The 17,768-nt window shown below is 37.4% G+C and overlaps 1 protein-coding gene across 1 annotated transcript in view; it reads right to left on the bottom strand.

Moving 5' to 3' along the window:
- Window positions 1-17,768, bottom strand: part of LOC145678796 (disintegrin and metalloproteinase domain-containing protein 10-like) — a 502,666-nt gene that overhangs the window by 261,049 nt on the left and 223,849 nt on the right. The window contains exon 2 of the mRNA XM_081749311.1: window positions 8,025-8,160. Within this exon, the coding sequence (XP_081605437.1) occupies window positions 8,025-8,160 (136 nt within the window). The remainder of the gene's footprint in view (window positions 1-8,024; window positions 8,161-17,768) is intronic.

The following is a 17,768-nucleotide window of genomic DNA, read 5'->3' on the forward strand; positions in this document are numbered from 1 at the left end:
CATCAAAGTACGGAATAAGCTTCTTAGAAACAAAAATAAGTTTCCATTTCATCCTTTAATCTGTTTTTCCTTTTCTCCCAGAAGATTTCTTTTGAAACGAAAAAAAATATAAAAGTTCCTTGTAACAACAATAATAAAAACTAAATAAAATAGATTTTTTAAAAAATAAACTTGTAGACGACATGAAGGAGTAAGATAAAAAATGTTCGAAATATCTTCAGAAGAAATAAGAAAAACAAACAGTTGACGGATGAGTTGTTGTTTCGAGTGGCGAGGGGTGAGGAAAATTGTAGACACAAAACGATTAAAGGAAAAAAAAAAAAGACTGGAGAACGGAATTACAATGACATAAGAGATATAACAAATTCAATTAAAAGAGATGTAACTTTTTTTTATTTAAAAAAATACGAGGAAAAATAAAACAGAAACGGTTGGGATATTCGCATTTTTTCCTCATCTTTTTAAATAACAAAAACATTGCTTCATTTTTCTCTGACATAACTACATAGACAGACGAATGAGAAGGAGGTGGGGACAGGAGGATGTAAATGGAGAAATGCTTGGATGAGTCCACAGCTATACTAGGGAAGCTGTAAACAATACCAAGGAAATTATATTCTTTTTTTCTATTTTTCTCCCTTTGCTTCCAGATGTAATACTATCCTACAAGGAAAAAATTGAACAAAATTAGTCAAACGAAACAACTTAGAGTATCCAATGGTTAGACTTTTGTTGAAGTAGTACTTGAGTAATACCGATTCCCTGTAGGTTCTCTTTTCAAGTCTCGGAAATTAATTATCTTTTCATCAAATTTTTAAGGATCTCATTTAAAGATCAAATAAACGAAAGCAAAATTGATGGCTTAACAAGCATTTTATGATGAACCACAAATTTGATTATGTACGCACAAAATACCGTGATATACAGGTACTAACGCCGTAGAATTCAAACTATATTTTATTTTTTTTTAACGTGTATATAAGGTATACTTTTACAATAGTGGTTGGTTGGGTTGGTGTTTAACATCCCTTTTAGATGAGGCTATACGAGACATAGACCTACGGTTCAATTCGAACTATCATAATGTGTTCAAATTTTAATGATTTGTCACTGTTAGGAGTAGGTTTTGCGTCGAGAAGATGAGTAACTCTTACGCAAAACTGCATTACAGTACAATTTTATTTAGTTAAATCTGCAAATACGCTGCAGACCCATGAAGATATTTATGGACAAAGTACGTTATCGAAAGCACCAGCCAAAAGATAGTTCATTCGCTTTCGTTTTGGAAGTGTCGATATCCAAGATACTCCTCACAGTAGGCCACCAATCACAGCAAAAGTCGGATAATATTCTGGCGAAAGTCGACCAAGACTGTGTAAGCAGTTACAATATTCTCAGTGACCGAACACTCATCACCAGTGTGAAAACCATTTGGATAAAGCTGCTATACAAAAATTCTTAACCCCTTACATATATGCAACCCATCTCACTTTGTTGATTATATGGTTGCCGCATATTTCAGGATATCATCAAGGTGTTCCAGGAATTATTTGATTTTTTAAAAGATTGCTTTATTACTTCTTGAGATAATTGCGAACGTAGCTACATACATACAGGTCAAACTGAGAACTTTTTTTTTTAAGTTGGTTAAGAAAATTAAATGAATTATCCTAAACGATATGCACGAACAGATTATGGATGTTAATGCATATGTAATAGCACCAGAATCATTTCAAATCTTGATTGGGGATGGGGCAAGATTCTCCAGCGACATAAGAGATTTTATTAGCATATACTAGAGTCTATTTCCAGCTTCGCTGCGTTAAAATGTGAAAAATTAGTAATATGTCCTGTCAGCCAATCATTTTATACTATTACTGAAGCGTTCTCTGATATCGGTCATTTTTGATCATATTTATATATCTCCTCTCTCTCCCTCTCCCAAGTTGCGGGGATGAATTTTAATTTAAACGACATTGGAAATGTCATTGCTTATCTCAGCGACCTCGAAAACTATGGACTTGTCACTAATATCGGTCGTTTTTGATCATTTATATCTATCAATATATATATATAGATATATCCCTTCCCCAAGTTATAGGGCTAAATTTGAATTTAAACGGCATCAAAAGTGTCATTGCTTATCTCTGCGAACTCGAAAACTATGGATTCGGCACTAATATCGGCCATTTTCGATCATTTTTATATATTTACTCCCTCTCTCAAGTTGCGGGGCTGAATTTGGATTTAAACGGCATCAGAAGTGTCACTGTTCTTCTCAGCGACCCCAAAAACTATGGATTCGGCACAAATATGGGTCATTGACGATCACTTTTAAATATCTCCCTCATCCCTCAAGTTTTGAGGCTGAATTTGGATTCAATGGCATTGAAAGTGTCACTGTTCATCTCAGCGATGCCAAAAACTATGGATTCTACACTATGTCGGTCAATTTCGATCATTGTTATAAATCTTCCCCTCCCCTAAGTTGTGCCGTCAAAGTGAAATGATAAAAACCATCCGAGGCTCGAACCTTATCTATGTTGAAAATTTGATCGAAATCGGTCTCGTGGTCAAGAGTTATTAAGTTTTATATATATATATATATATATATATATATATATATATATATATATATATATATATATATATATATATATATATATCCTCCCCTCCCCTAACTTCTATCATCAAAGTGAAATTATAAGAGACTTTCCAGTCCCAAAACTCACATATGCTAGAAATTTGATAGAGATCGGTCTGGTGGTTCAAGAGTTACTTATTCACAAATATATTCACTTTCATTTTTATTTATATAGATTAGATAGTATACAATTGATTTGATTTCTCATACTCAGGGAAGGTGGCAATTACCTCCCTATTCTCCTCAAATGACGTTCCAGTCTAATAGATATAATGAACACTTATGTTATCTGCTTGAGTATTATCCAGTAAAAAGTAGCTGATCCCTTGTTATAAACAAAATAGGATAGAAATAACTTGGAGCCTTTCCTGACGTAATTTGCTCCAAGTTATTGATGACACTTAAATGTATTATCCAATTAATATAGTTAAGTTTTCGGATTTTAACAAACCCAATGTCACATATGTACTATTTTATATGACATGGTTAATCCATTTATATAGTATGCTTATACAAGCTTTCAAACGTTTGTTTTAAACATTTCACTCCATTATCAATATGGATTTAAAAAAAACACATGCACACAAAGGAAATAACCTGAAACATTTATCTAAAACAGATTTTATATTGTACCTTTGATTTAGAAAAAAAAAATGCATTCGCTAACGGAAATACCAGACGCAAATGTGTGGTGTCAAGCGAAAACAAATCGTGGATTAATATCTATACAAAAAAAAAAAAAAAAAAAAAAAAAAAAAGGCTTTTGTTTTCCAATCTCAACAGCAAGCCGCTTTGTAAGGTCTGGATTTATCAGCGAATGAGTACAGCAAGAGAGAGAGAGAGAGAGAGAGAGAAAGAGAGAGAGAGAGATGAGAGATAGAACCGAGGACGGCCAGATAGTTACGTATTCGTTCGTTCAAATCACTAGAGCGTTTTCGCAGTGAGATAGCGAAAAGATATCGCATCGCACCAGCACAGAAAGAGAGAGAGAGAGAGAGAGAGATCGCATATGAGAAACTCTATTCCACATGACAGCTTCGTTAACACGCAAGCAAAAGTCACTTGGCTTTTAGACAAAAGGCAGAGGCGTTCAACGAAGATAATTCGCGCATGATAGACACAAAGATAGATAGACTACGTACATACATACGTTAGGGAAAAGTAAGCAAGATTGTAGAGGCATCTGTTATCATTTCTTGTTAATAATAAATTATGTTTTACTCCCTTAATTATTTAGAAATCACGCGGGAGTTTTACATTTCCATTTCATTCTGAAGTTGAAACCAAAACATCAAGATTCAGGGTGATTTTAGATTTTTTTCCCACGAGTAAGAACTTATAACTGACGGGGGTGAAAGTAAATATTAGTAGCCCACGCTGAAGGGGACTGGAGATATGCCCCGAGATTTTCTTTCTCCTGGGCCCACCCCTGAAATAATCAGTGTGCAAGTCTGATGACGTATGGAGTATATTCATTGTTCGCATATATGAAGAGAGAGTTGGGGCCTACGAAAGATAAAAAGGAAAAGAAAGAAGGCTTTTCAGAATTTTTTTCAAAACGACTCAGACAATTTTCTTTATCTCTTCTATATAAATAAAAATAAAAAAAGTGACTATATTTGTGAGTTTATAACTCTTGAACCACCCGACCGATCTCGATCAAATTTTCAACATAGATGAGAACGGCTTTTATCATTTCAATTTGAAGTCCAATTTTGGGAGTGAAGGAGAGGAAATATGTAAATATGATCGAAATTGGCCGATATTGGTGTCGAATCTATAGTTTTCGAGGTTGCTGAGATGAACAGTGACGCTTCCAATGCCGTTTAAATTCAAATTCAGCCTCACACTTTGAGAGAGGAGGAGGGATATATATATATATATATATATATATATATATATATATTTGGTCTAGGAATTAATTCGTGCGGTTGGACAAGAGATGGCGAAACGAACGGAGCGTTCCACAGTTCCGTGTATCCACACATGTGTTGCAAACCCCTGTCATCGCGTATCGTTCGTAGTATAGGGCAGTGGATTAAAGCGTCAACAACACCAGTTTGTAGTTAAGTGAACATGGCGCAATTTGTGCCTGATAAAGTGTTTTTGCGGGGTGTCCTGCTGCATTACTTTAACATGCAGAAAAGTGCGACTGAAAGTCATCGTATTTTGGTGGAAGTGTATGGTGACCATGCTCTAGCTGAGCGAACGTGTCAGAAGTGGTTTGCACGGTTTAGAAGTGGTGATTTCGGCTTGGCAGACCAAGAGCGAGCTGGACAGCCAAAAAAATTTCAAGACGAAGAATTGACAGCATTGCTCGAGCAGGATTCGTGTCAAACGCAGGAACAACTTGCAGCAGCATTAGGCGTTGATCAAACAACAGTCTCCAAACGCTTGAAAGCCATGGGAATGATTCAAAAAATGTCACATTGGGTTCCACATGAATTGAAAGACAGAGACGTTGAAAGACGAAAAACCATTTGCGAATTGCTGCTTCAACGACAGAGCAGAAAGGGGTTTCTGCATCGAATTATTACGGGTGATGAGAACTGGATCCATTACGAGAACCCTAAACGAAAAAAGGCCTGGGTGAAACCAGGTGAACCAGGTCCATCACAACCAAAACGAGATATTCACTGTGCAAAGGTTATGCTGTGCATATGGTGGGATATGAAAGGTGTGGTGTACTATGAGCTGCTGCAACCGGGTGAAACTATGAATGTAGAACGTTATCGACGACAATTAATGCGTTTGAAGCAAGCTCTGGCCAGAACACGACCAGAATGGGAGAACAGACATGATAAACTTATTGTTCAACATGATAACGCTCGCCCACATGTCGCAAAACCGGTCAAAACCTATTTAGAAAATGTCGGATGGGAAGTTTTACCCCACCCGCCGTATTCACCAGACGTTGCTCCTTCGGACTACTACTTGTTCGATTGCATGAACAACGATTTGATTGGACAGCGGTTTACTTCTTCAGAAGATATCGAAACATGGGTCTCTGACTGGATCGCTTCCAAGGATGAGGACTTCTTTCGCCACGGAATCCGTACATTGCCTGACAGATGGGCGAAAGTGGTGGCTAGCGATGGACAATATTTTTCTTAAGGTATTTATGTATTTTGTGTTTGTACTACAGCTTCAATGTGTGCGTACCAACCGCACGAATTAATTCCTAGACCAATATATATATATATATATATATATATATATATATATATATATAGTTTCGCTTGGCAGACGATATAATGGACTTCCAGGTATAACACACGCGTTTAACCACTTGGTTCGGTGGCTTCTGTGGTCAGGGGTACGGGTATAAAATTGGACACATATATGCGGATCGACCTTCTGTATAAAAGTGATCGAATATGACCGATATCAGAGAGCACTTCAGTCAGGGACGTACGCAGGGGTGGGTCCTGGGGTCCGGACCCGCCCCCTCCCCAAATCAGGACTTTTTTGTAAATTTAATTTTAGGGGCAATTTTCAATTTTTAATATAATTTAGCCTGAAATTGTGTTTGGACCCCCCGAAAAGTTTTGGATCCCTCCCGAATTAAATTCCTGCGTACGTCCCTGGCTTCAGTAATAGTAAAAATTACTAATTTTTCTTATTTTAAGCCAGCGAAGCGGGTAATTGACGCTTCAGAAATGAATATTTCATTAATAACTTATTATGTTGCGTAAATTATTTTTTAAGAAGATACTCACAAGGAGTAAGTTTCCTTTGGACAAGGTATTCCGAGAAAGCCTTATAACTAACTTTGTTTCGTATTTCGCAAATAAATGTTACATTTAATAACTGCTGCATAACATGATTTAGTTAAGAAAATTGGATCGAGAAAGATTAATGAGGTGGCTGATATATTTTTACTTTCATTGAATAGATGCTATGTTTTCGGTTCTTTCTAAAGAGATTTCATTTAAATAAAAAAAATTGGGCGGGCTTTAGAAGCCTGAAGCCTCCCCTCTCTGACCAAAGATGTGAAGGTACCGGATGATTCAATAGCACCACCAGAAATGAAAAATGGTGGATGAGTAATTAGGTCTTATAATTTCTAGAAAACGGTACAAATTCAATACCATTACAATTGTCTGGAGAATTGCCACTCGTTTTCACATAGAAATCCACCATTGGTTTATATCAGTGATGTGCCGTAAACTATAATTTTACGTCTACGCGATTGTCTACTGTAATCTATACGTAATCTACATTACACCTTTTCCCGTGTAGACTATGTAGACAACCACTATCAAAAGTAAGGAACAATTTCGTTGCTCGTTTGTTCATATTTAATCATTCTGTTGTTTCGCTTCGGTGCAGCGAGCATTTTTGCCGATCCCAAACGTTTCAGCATTCTGGCCAATTTGATGTCGAGAACAGAACCCAAAGAACCCCTGCGGGGCTTCTAACCCGTTCCTACTACTACTACTACATAAGCTGTGGATCTATATAGTACAAGGGCAACGTACTACTACATTTGCTGTTGATCTATATAGTACAAAAGCAAACTTATTTTAATGAAAGAAGTTTAATGAAAATTTTTTAAAACATGATCGTTAAATCACTTTTTGAATATTATTTTTAATCTTATTTTAACGAAAAAAGTGTTATAAAAATTTTTAAAAATAGTAAAAACTGTCCGGAGGCAGGATTTGAACCCACGCCAAAAACATTTTCTTCATTAGCATGTTGCGCTAGCCCACGCGGCTACCAGCGCCAATAACTTCTGCCGTTTACTTTGTGCTATATGTAGATCATGTCTTGTGATATCTTATCTGTATCGACCAGTCAGATCAGAGGATATCTGAAACGTTTGGGATCCGCAAATATGCGTGCAGCGAAAGATTAGAGAAACGAGTAACATATAAAAAGTAGAGGGAATTATCTAATCTGTATGTTTACTCTGCTCTGCACATACCACTTCCTTAGATTTTCCACTTCGAGCACTGCTTTTATAATGAAATTTACAAAACTAATTCTCACCTGTGAGCTTTCAGTTTTGAATATGTTGTATTTGCCAATTTTTCTTGCATATTTTACAAAATGCATAATATTTTTCGTTTTCCTTCATCAAGACGAAACTAAGTATTCGAAAGTTGCTATTCGCTGGTCTAGGTATTTTATTTTGTACGCAACTTCGCAAGGTAACGACAAAATAAATCTCCTTTATTGTCCACGATACCATATTAAATTACGTGTTGTTGACATATTCTACATAGTCTACGTTGTTTACATTGTCTACACATAGTTGACACGTAAACGTAAACTATCGGTTTTTACGCGTAGACGCACATCTCTGGTTTATATATCTAAATCTTGTGTAAAAAGATGAACCGTACTATTGTAAATGATTATCAATATTCGTTACCTGTTATGAGCAGTGAAATTAAGGCGAACAGGCGCAGCGGTGACATCTCTTTTCATTCTCCGATGTTGCGTTACCAGATTGTCCTTATCATAATAAGCAGGTTCAAAGTGGCGAATGAACTCATTCAAAACGAGCCCTGAAAAACAGAAGAATAAAAATAACTATCAGATCAGATCGTCTATACTAGAAACCAAAATAAAATTAAAATATAAAGACGTTATTTTTGCATATGACTGCAATAAAATATATAACTTCCTCAAAATACGAGTATATCTCAATTATTATTTTGAAAAAAAAAAAAAAAAATAACAAAACTTTACTCCTAATACTACGCTGCTCCACAGTTGTGCGAACTAGTGACAGGTAGCTTCGAAAGATTAGTTCCAAAGCAACGAATTTTTCACTAGAATAAATCGTTCCAAACCATCAAATCTTTCACTAGAATAAATCGTTCTAAACCATCGAATCTTTCACTAGAATAAATCGTTCCGAACCATCGAATCTTTCACTAGAATAAACCGTTCCAAACCATCGAATCTTTCACTAGAATAAATCGTTTCTAACCATCGAATCTTTCACTAGAATAAATCATTCCGAACCATCAAATCCAAATATTTCACTGGATTAAATCATCCAAAGCAACGAATCTAGAATAAATCGTTCCGAAACAACAAATCTTTCACTAGAACAAATTGTTTCAAAGCAATGAACCTTTCACCAGGATAACTCATTCCAAACCATCGAATCTTTCACTAGAATAAATCATTCCGAACCATCAAATCTTTCACCAGAATAAATCGTGCCAAACCATCAAATCTTTCACTAGAATAAATCGTTCTAAACCATCGAATCTTTCACTAGAGTAAACCGTTCCAAACCATCGAATCTTTCGCTAGAATAAATCATTAAAAAGCATCAAATTTTTCACTAGAATAAATCGTTCCAGAGACATAAATCTTTCAATAGAATAAATTATTCCAAAGCAATGAATCTTTCATTAGAATAAATCATCTCTAAGCAACGAATCTTTCACTAGAATAAATCATTCTTAAGCGGCAAATCTTTCACTAAAACAAATCGTTCTAAAGTAACGAATATTTCACTAGAATAAATCGTTCGAAAACAGCGAATCTTTCTTTGGAAAAAATAGTTCCAAAGCAATGAATCTTTCACTAGAGTAAATCGTTCCAAAACAACGAATCGTTCATCCGCTGTGGCTCAGTGATAGAGCGTTCACCTCTGTTGCGTAGGTCACTGGTTCGATCTCCGCTCAAGCCAAGTGAACTTTGTAGTGGACAAACACCGTGTGCGTGGTTTTTTCCGGGTTCTTCCGTTTCTTCCCACTTTCTTCATTAAACCATTTCATTCATTTCTCATCATCTCGTCTCAAATAGCCTAGCCAGCATAACGTGGAACGTAAAACTGAAAGATTTCATTTCAGTTTATAAATCGTTCACTAGAATAAATTATTTCAAAACAACGAATCTTTCACTGGAATAAATTGATCCAAGGCAAAGAATATTTTACTAGAATAAATCGTTCGAAAGAAATGAGTATTTAGCTGCAAAGAAAATTCCAAAGCAACGAATCGTTCCAAAAAAAAAAAAAAATCACTAGAAAAAATATTCCAAGGAAATGAATATTTCACCCGAATAAATCGTTCCGAAGCAATTAATTTTTCATTAAAATAAAATTATCAAAATCCCTAGGAAGAATACGAAGCATAATTGTCGGACCACCTACACTTAACCACTTCAAACACGAAAAGACAAGTCTTGTTTCCACGTGAATATGGAGAGATAAAAGCATACAATTGGCTTCATCTTCTAAAACAACTTGCTGGCACGACTTGGGGTCTTCATTCAGAGTTTCTATTTAACACACATAAGATCTTTCTCCGGCCAGTGCTCACTTGTGGCCATCCTGCCTGGGTTGCAGCATCCCTCTCCTATTATCAAAAGCTCGAAGTACTAGAACGTCACGCATTAAACTCCCCAGTCCTACTTAAGCCCCCTATGATCGAATGATCTTTCTACACATTTTGTTTCATCTAGAAGGGAACCATCCAAAATACATCCAGCAACGCGTCATTTCTCATCATCCACTCTTTGTCGGTACGGCCACACCAACTATGATCTCGCTAATTCCAGTAATCAATTTCCATTTCTACTCCTCTCTACCTTGTATCATTACTCCTTACCACCAAATCATTAAGATTTTTCACTTACCAGGACCTTTCTCAGCAAATCACTCCCACCTCATCTCATCCGCTCATAACCTGTACAGTATTTCCTTTCTTGCTCAGAGGGATTCTCACTGTCTCCCATCAATGCTTGGAGCAATCCCCAAGAAGAGTGTCCGTCTTTTAACAATATCCTATATGTTGTTTCCTCAAGTACACCTAATCTCACTGATATTTCACTCACCCACCCTACATATTAATATCTAATTCTCAGTACTTTCATTATAATATGTATGTAATTCATTGTACAATATCCTTCCCCATCTAGAACAATGGCTGCGTAATGTTCCATTCAAAATTCTTCAGGTTATTGTGAAATAATATATATCTTGCAACATCCCTTAGACAATCTCCAAACCCTTTTCTTCTCTTTTCCTATGGAGGGCATATCTCTGGATAGCTGGCATCGTCTAGAAAAAAAATCATAGAAGCTGTTCCTTAGCGGTTCTCCTTAGCTCTCTCCTTCCTTAGCGGTTCATGTGCTCCTACAAACTGCACCACGTGCCGCCACATATATTTAAGTTATGCAATGAATGAAATGGTGGAGTGAAGAAAGTGGGAGGAAACGGAAGAACCCCGAGAAACCCATGCACATAGTATTTGTCCACAACAAAGCTCACTTGGCGCGAGCAGGGATCGAGCCAGGCACCCCATGCACCAGAGGTGAGCGCTCTACCACTGAGCTATCGCGGCCCCTTAAGTCATGCAAAACCAAAACGGAAGATAACTGTTAACTTTCTAATCCCATCCAGTTCTAAGAAATATTGCCATTAGATCCGTGTGAGTATTACAATGGGAAAAGAAAAAGAGAAAAAGAACTTGTGTTTCCCCCGCCTACTGGAAGTGACAAGCGTAATAAATTAGAGCCTGTGCTCAAAAGGAATTGGGACCCACATAAAATGAACTTCTTCCGGGAGAACCAAGTCTGAAACACTAATGGTCAATTTACATCGGCGTCGATTGGTCTTGTTTTCTCATTTCGTAAGATGATCGAGTCATTCATTAGACAGGGCTTTTAATTTAGTTTTCTATTTCCCAAAGGATTATCGACTTCACGAACACAGATCGCAAGCTAATAGGTCTCTTTGGTATCATGTCTTTCGTTTACTTCAACGAAGAAGAGTTTTTCACATTTCTTTGCTTTTGTTATTTGTTGCTAAACCGATTATGTGAACGACATTGTGTGCATTTGCAATACAGATTTAATGGAAAAGTCTGATCCTTCAAATGTCCAATGTCTTAGAAAAAAAAATATATATATAGGGTGAGGCAAAAGTCACTAGTGTTTCCCACGAGACGAGTACATTCTTAAATTCGAAACGAGACAATGAGCTCCTTCGTGGCTAAGCGGCTAGCGTACGCGCCTTTGGCGTGGGAGACCTGGGTTCGATGCCTGGCGGGAGCTCATGTGGTTCGGATTCCACGTTAATCAGTAGGCCCACGTCTCATATAACCTTGCTGCTGAAAGGGGCGCTAAACTAAAATCAATCAATCAATCGAAACGAGACAAGAAATTTCACGAGTTTCGTAAGCAAGATTAGTTCAGTGGCGAATTTAGCCCGGGGCCGGGGGGCATAGCCCCCAGTTTTTTCGGTGAGGAAAATAGTTGATATTATTTATATATTATCTAAAAATTTATAGTAAACTCATGATATACCTATCATTGTCTGGATTGAGGTTGCCCCCCCCCCGTTTTTACCTTCTAGATACGCCACTGCACTACTTCAACAAAGTCATAGATCACTTGGTTAAAAATCATTCACATCTCCCTTCATGAAAACTGCAACCAATAACAGCACCCAGTGGCGTATTTAGGATTTTGTTTCAGGGGGTTATGCACAATAAGTGAATAAGCACTTATGTTTTTCCTTTTGGGTGCCGACAAATTTTAATGGTTTTGCATGTAACAAATTTATTTCGGGGGGCTTAAGCCTGATAGTCAGCCCCCTAAATACGCCACTGACAGCATATAAACACAACAGCAGCGACTCCACAAAACAAACTCACGAACTCGTCAGATAGATAATAATTACCTCCCGGAGTTTAGCGGTTTTGTTATTAATCCGCAGACCATACATACTCTCACTATTAATTGTGGATACTCTGAAATGGATTGACAATGTTGTAGTTTAATGTTCTGTTATAAATTATCGTGGTATTTCAATAATGGTTTCATTTTCTTCTTTTTGTGTAGATGGCGTGAGTGAAGCAATATGGCTACAAGGCTGACATTTGAAGAAAGGAAGGGGGTCTTGAGGTGGTACATGAAGTACGAAACGATCAGTGAGGTGCAAAGACAATGGCGGGATGAACTTGGAGCTCGGCTACCAACATGAATTGTCTAAATTCGTGATAATCTTGGAGCTGAGGTTGCGTTATAGATACCGGTAGGCACATAATTCGTTGTGGACGATTTGTCATAGCAACAAATCCTACTAACTCTTGTACTCCTTTAGAACAATTCACCCGCTCAAAATAGACGTCTGTGAGACCATGTGCCCGTGAAACCGGTATGAGTCGCTCCAAGTGTTGGTAACATTTTGAGAGCTGCAAATTGGAAGGTCTACTGCACGCTATAAAGGAAGACAATTTACGTTTACTCGAACTATTGGTAAGTCGAAGAAGGTTTGTCGACTTTACCCCACGTTCTCCAAACCTCACTCCTCTAGATTTTACTTATAGGGGACTGTCAGAAACATTGTTTATGGACGAAAGTCTGATACATTGAATGGCCTACGAGCAGCCATCGAATGTTCCTGTGCGGATATCGAATTTGGAACGTTGCAGTCGGTAGTTCACGCAGCAGTTAGTGTATTGATCCACACATGCATTTGAACACATGAACTAATCATCAGTCACACATCACCATGTAATAAGAGAACATTAAACTATAACATTACCAAAAATGAGAAGTTTCCGTAAATCCATTAAAGAGTTATTCACAATTAAACAATGTGTGCATTTCCTGAGCCACTCATACGAGCAGCAGCAAAAAGTTGCTGGAATGTTGTAGTTCAAGCATACGTGATGTAATCACAATGAATCTTGTGTAATACAGTCCATAGATTATCTAATTTTAAATTTAACAAGTGTGAACACGTCTTAACATGAAGTGTACGAATAGTGTAGCTTAAGAGGCCTCATCCCGGCGAAATTAAAATACCGCTAATTTTACAATAATTATGTGATATCTTCAAATAGATAAAATATAATTGAAATGAGAAACAAGAGCGCCCTAGACAATATTATTTTGCGTGAGGTACCGTTATCACAAGTCACTTAGTGGCTTTCCGTTTTCAGCCGTTTAGAAACGCGAAAATAAATGCCAATTTTCAAAATGGCTCGAAATCGAAAGTAGATAAGTGAATCGTGATAACGGTATCTCATGTAAAATGATATTGTCTAGGGGGCTGTTGTTCCACATTTCGATTATCTTTTATCTATTTGAAGATATCACATAATTACTGTAAAATTAGCGGTGTTTTAATTTCGCCGGGATGAAGACTCTTAAAGGAGGAACGTGTAGTAATTAGTTGGTTCAATTTCACAAATCGAGCAACGCGCAAACATCAAGTACATGTACAAATTGAGGAATATCTGATTCAAAGAGTTTGATAGCCTTCAAAACAGTTTAGCACCATTGGATATTTGGCTCTTCCCAAAGCTAAAAATGGCCCTTTTTCGTTTCGCCAAAGCAGAAGAGATCAAAACCAACGCGACGCCTGAATCTTGGTAGATATCAAAACAGGTCTTTCGTCCGTGTTTCCACCAATCACACGAGCGGTGGAACAAGTGTGTGTGTGTGTTGTGTGTGTGTGTGTTGTGTGTGTGTGTGTGTGTGTATGTGTGTGTCTAAAGGTGAAAACTTTGAAGGCGATTAAGAAAATGCACGTATACTAATAAAAGAGCTGCAACAGAATTCTGGGAACTTCTTGACTGTCCCTCGTATAATTGAGATGGTATGTTCCTAATCAAGCCCGTAAACAGGGTGGTCTAGCCCCCCCTTAATTTTTGCTGGCCCCTAAAAGTTTTACAGTAGGCTTGCAAAAGAACTATAATATGGTGATGAACTATCATATGGTTGAATCGCCCCCCCCCCGGCTAAGTTAAGCCGGCCTCCCCCTACATTTTTGGGCTGGCTACGGGCCTATCCCTAATCCCAACGAAGCATTTTACTCTTTTTTTTTCTTATTTTTGTGTTAACACATTAAAGAATCAGTGTTTAATCATGGAAGCATTAAATTTCACGAAATATTACCAAAAAAAATATTTGTAATTTAATATATTTTACTTTTAAAAATGCTAAAAAGTAGTAAAACAATGTTAAGCGAGGGAATTTTTTTTATTAAATTGTTGTGTTTTTTAAATTTATCAACTCTCGTAGGAAGAAGAAACAAACACGACATAAACAATACAAGATTGCAATAGATTTTTATTCATTTTATTCCTGTAAGCGTGTACAGACTTCCATTCAAACTGTTTTCTACTGGTGTTTTGCTTTAGGCAAATAAAGGATAAAAATACAAATACAATTAACAACACAATTATTTATTCCCTATAAATCCCAAATGACAATGATAAAAATTAACTGTTATAGGTTGAATATAACAGTTGATTGTTTCTGCTTTACAAGTTTAAACAGAATGCAGCCATATAGTTATACATTTTTTTAAAAAGCAATACAATAAGTATAACAAGCTATTGTATAGAACCTTTTTTTCTTTTTTTTATTCATTGGTAAAAGTTCCAATCATCATCACGGTTCAGGCTGGGCTTCACAAAACAAGTACTTCACTAACCGAATTGTTGGTATTCTGGTTTACAATTTTCGCAGTTTTGTTCCACTATTGTGGTATTTTGTTCACAGGGCCGGATTTAGGGGAGGTGCAAAGGTGCACGTGCAACCTCCTCCCCCTTCGTTGTAAATATACACTACCTAAAATGAGAAGCTAGCAGTGAAAATAGCAACACTTTCCGAAAACTTCGGCTGTCATGTTTCCGTTTGGGTTTAAAACAAAGGGAAGTTTTGCAAAATCGATAGTTTAACTCAATTTTCTAAAAGTTGAAAGAAAAGGATTAACCGAAAATAGATACTTAGCATTCCCTCATTCACACCACAGGTGCCTAAAGACATTTAAAAAATTGCAATTGAATTCAAATGCACTGGTAGTTATTGGTGCACCCCCCCCCCTCAGAAAGTCCTGGATCAGACCCTGTATGTTCACTTTTAAACTTCCAAACGACGCTTTGCATAAATTTTATAGAATAACTAAATTCGTCCATTTATTGACAGCAATAGTGATTTCATTAAACTTCCACAGGGGACACTTTCAATATACGAAAAAGAGAAAGAATTCCCTTGTGGCTAAACGCTTAGCATACGCACCTTTGGTGTGGGAGACCGGGTTCGACTCCGGCGAGAGCTCATGTGGTTTGGATCCCACGTTAATCTGCATGTCCACGTCTCACATAGCCTCGCTCTTGAAAGAGACCCTGAACTGAAAAAGCAAATCGAAAGAAAGGGATGAAAGTAGTATTGCCAAAATACTGGTAGTCCATATTAGGCACGGTCAGAAATAAGTGCCATGAAGATTTCCGGGTAATAAACTCCAGGCCACCTCCTCAATTTTTCATTAGTCGATAGATATCAGATCAAAAATGTAACAGATAGCAAACCAAACGATTTATTTGTATTAATTCAACGTTGCAACAATAAATTCCGAGTAAGCATTTATATCTCCATTGAAATAAAATGAAATGAAATGAAACATATCAGTTAGAGTCCCAGTTTATATTCTTTAGGCTAAGGGAAACGATGAATAAGGTAAATGAATGATGATGGAAGAAACGGTGGAATGAGAAAGTGGGAGGAAACAGGAGTATCTCGAGAAAACCAATGGTCATGATTGTCCACTACAAACTTCTTTAGCGCTAGTGTATTTAAAGACGCAAGAAATTAAGATATAACATAAAACATAAAAGTAAGTATGTCATAGATAATCACTGCGTACAGAACTCATGCCAGAACTATCATACATCTACGAAGAATAATAATGGACAGAGGAGAAGTGTCAGAGACATGAATAGCAAACCCTGAAGTGAACTGTCACTACGACTGTAGTAAAAGTTAGGGATGGCCAGAACAGGTTCCTGGTGGAACCAGTTTTCGGCTATGAACGGATCCGGTTCTAGAAGATCCGGTTGCGGAACCAGGTTTTCGAATCCAGGTCTGGAACCGGTTCCAGAACCGTTTTGAAAATCAGATCTGCAAGAACGGTTCCTCGCGGAACCGGAACTTTGTGATCATCCCTACGTTAAATCCGAGCTGCAGGCAGGCTGTGAACAGTGTGCTCGATGAAATGGAAGCGACAGGCGGCGGCCGCTTGTCTTATTTGGCTAAACAAACTGGGTAACTGACAAACTCATTGGCTAAACAGGCAAACTCATTTGGCTTAACACCCACTGGTGGAACAAATTTTTTTCTGGGGAACATAAGCGGGTCTAGGGGGAGAGCACAAGCGCGTGGTCCTCTTTGCAGTGTTTTGAAGGTGAACTTTGTGCCTCATTTCCGGGAATTTCGGATCCAGGTCTGGAACCAGTTCCTAAGGTCCGGTTCTTAAAATCCGATTCCGGCACCAGTTCTGAAAATCGGATCTCCAAGAACCGGTTCTGCCGGAACCGGAACTTTGTGGCCATCCCTAGTAAAAGTGATTGCAAATCTCAATCAGCACCTGGAGCGATCTATTGCAACAATTACATCCAACGCGAGTTGTATAGCCTTAACAAATATTCTCCTTTGTCCTTGTTAATGGAAATGAGTGCTCTCTGCTTCAGAAATAGCTCATATTTCACTATAAACCTCTCATCCCTCCATTCTGCGACGAAATGTGGGTTGATCTGCGTACTAAGAATGGTACCCCGCCATGCTGATCACGAAGGTGCATTTTCTTCATGTCTCCATTATTTTGACAACAATCTGCACATTAAAAGCTTTTCAGGACTAATTTGTCTTTGTTTTTCTATACAAAGTTGTTTTCCTTACATACATTTAACTTTGAATCTAGAATACTCTGCCCAGCAACAACACTAGCATGACAAACATTTGCACAACATTGTCAACCTCCTCAATTGGCTATATTTAGCTATAGCGGTCGCAAGGAATCGTGAAGCTTGACCTAGACCTACCAATTTCAACATCCAATAGAACGCGAGAGTATGTCCCAGTCGTCAACCCCCATCAGTGACATTTTGCCACTGACGCCTCTCGCGCTTTACGGAGAACATCTCCTGATCTTACAATGTTGTCGGATTGCCGCTAACTTTCGTTTTGTTTATTTTTGCCATTATTATTTTATATTTTTACTATTATTACTGTTACCACTTAATTCGACTAATTGTTAGTGTTTATGTTATAATTCTTTAACTGCTGCTTATATTTACTAAGCTGACCGTCTATTTGAATAGTACATTCATAAATCATGTTTAGGTCGTATTAGTTTAAG

Source organism: Thermobia domestica, chromosome 2, assembly GCF_964235325.1.
Source record: "Thermobia domestica chromosome 2, izTheDome1.hap1.1, whole genome shotgun sequence".
Taxonomy (NCBI): domain Eukaryota; kingdom Metazoa; phylum Arthropoda; class Insecta; order Zygentoma; family Lepismatidae; genus Thermobia; species Thermobia domestica.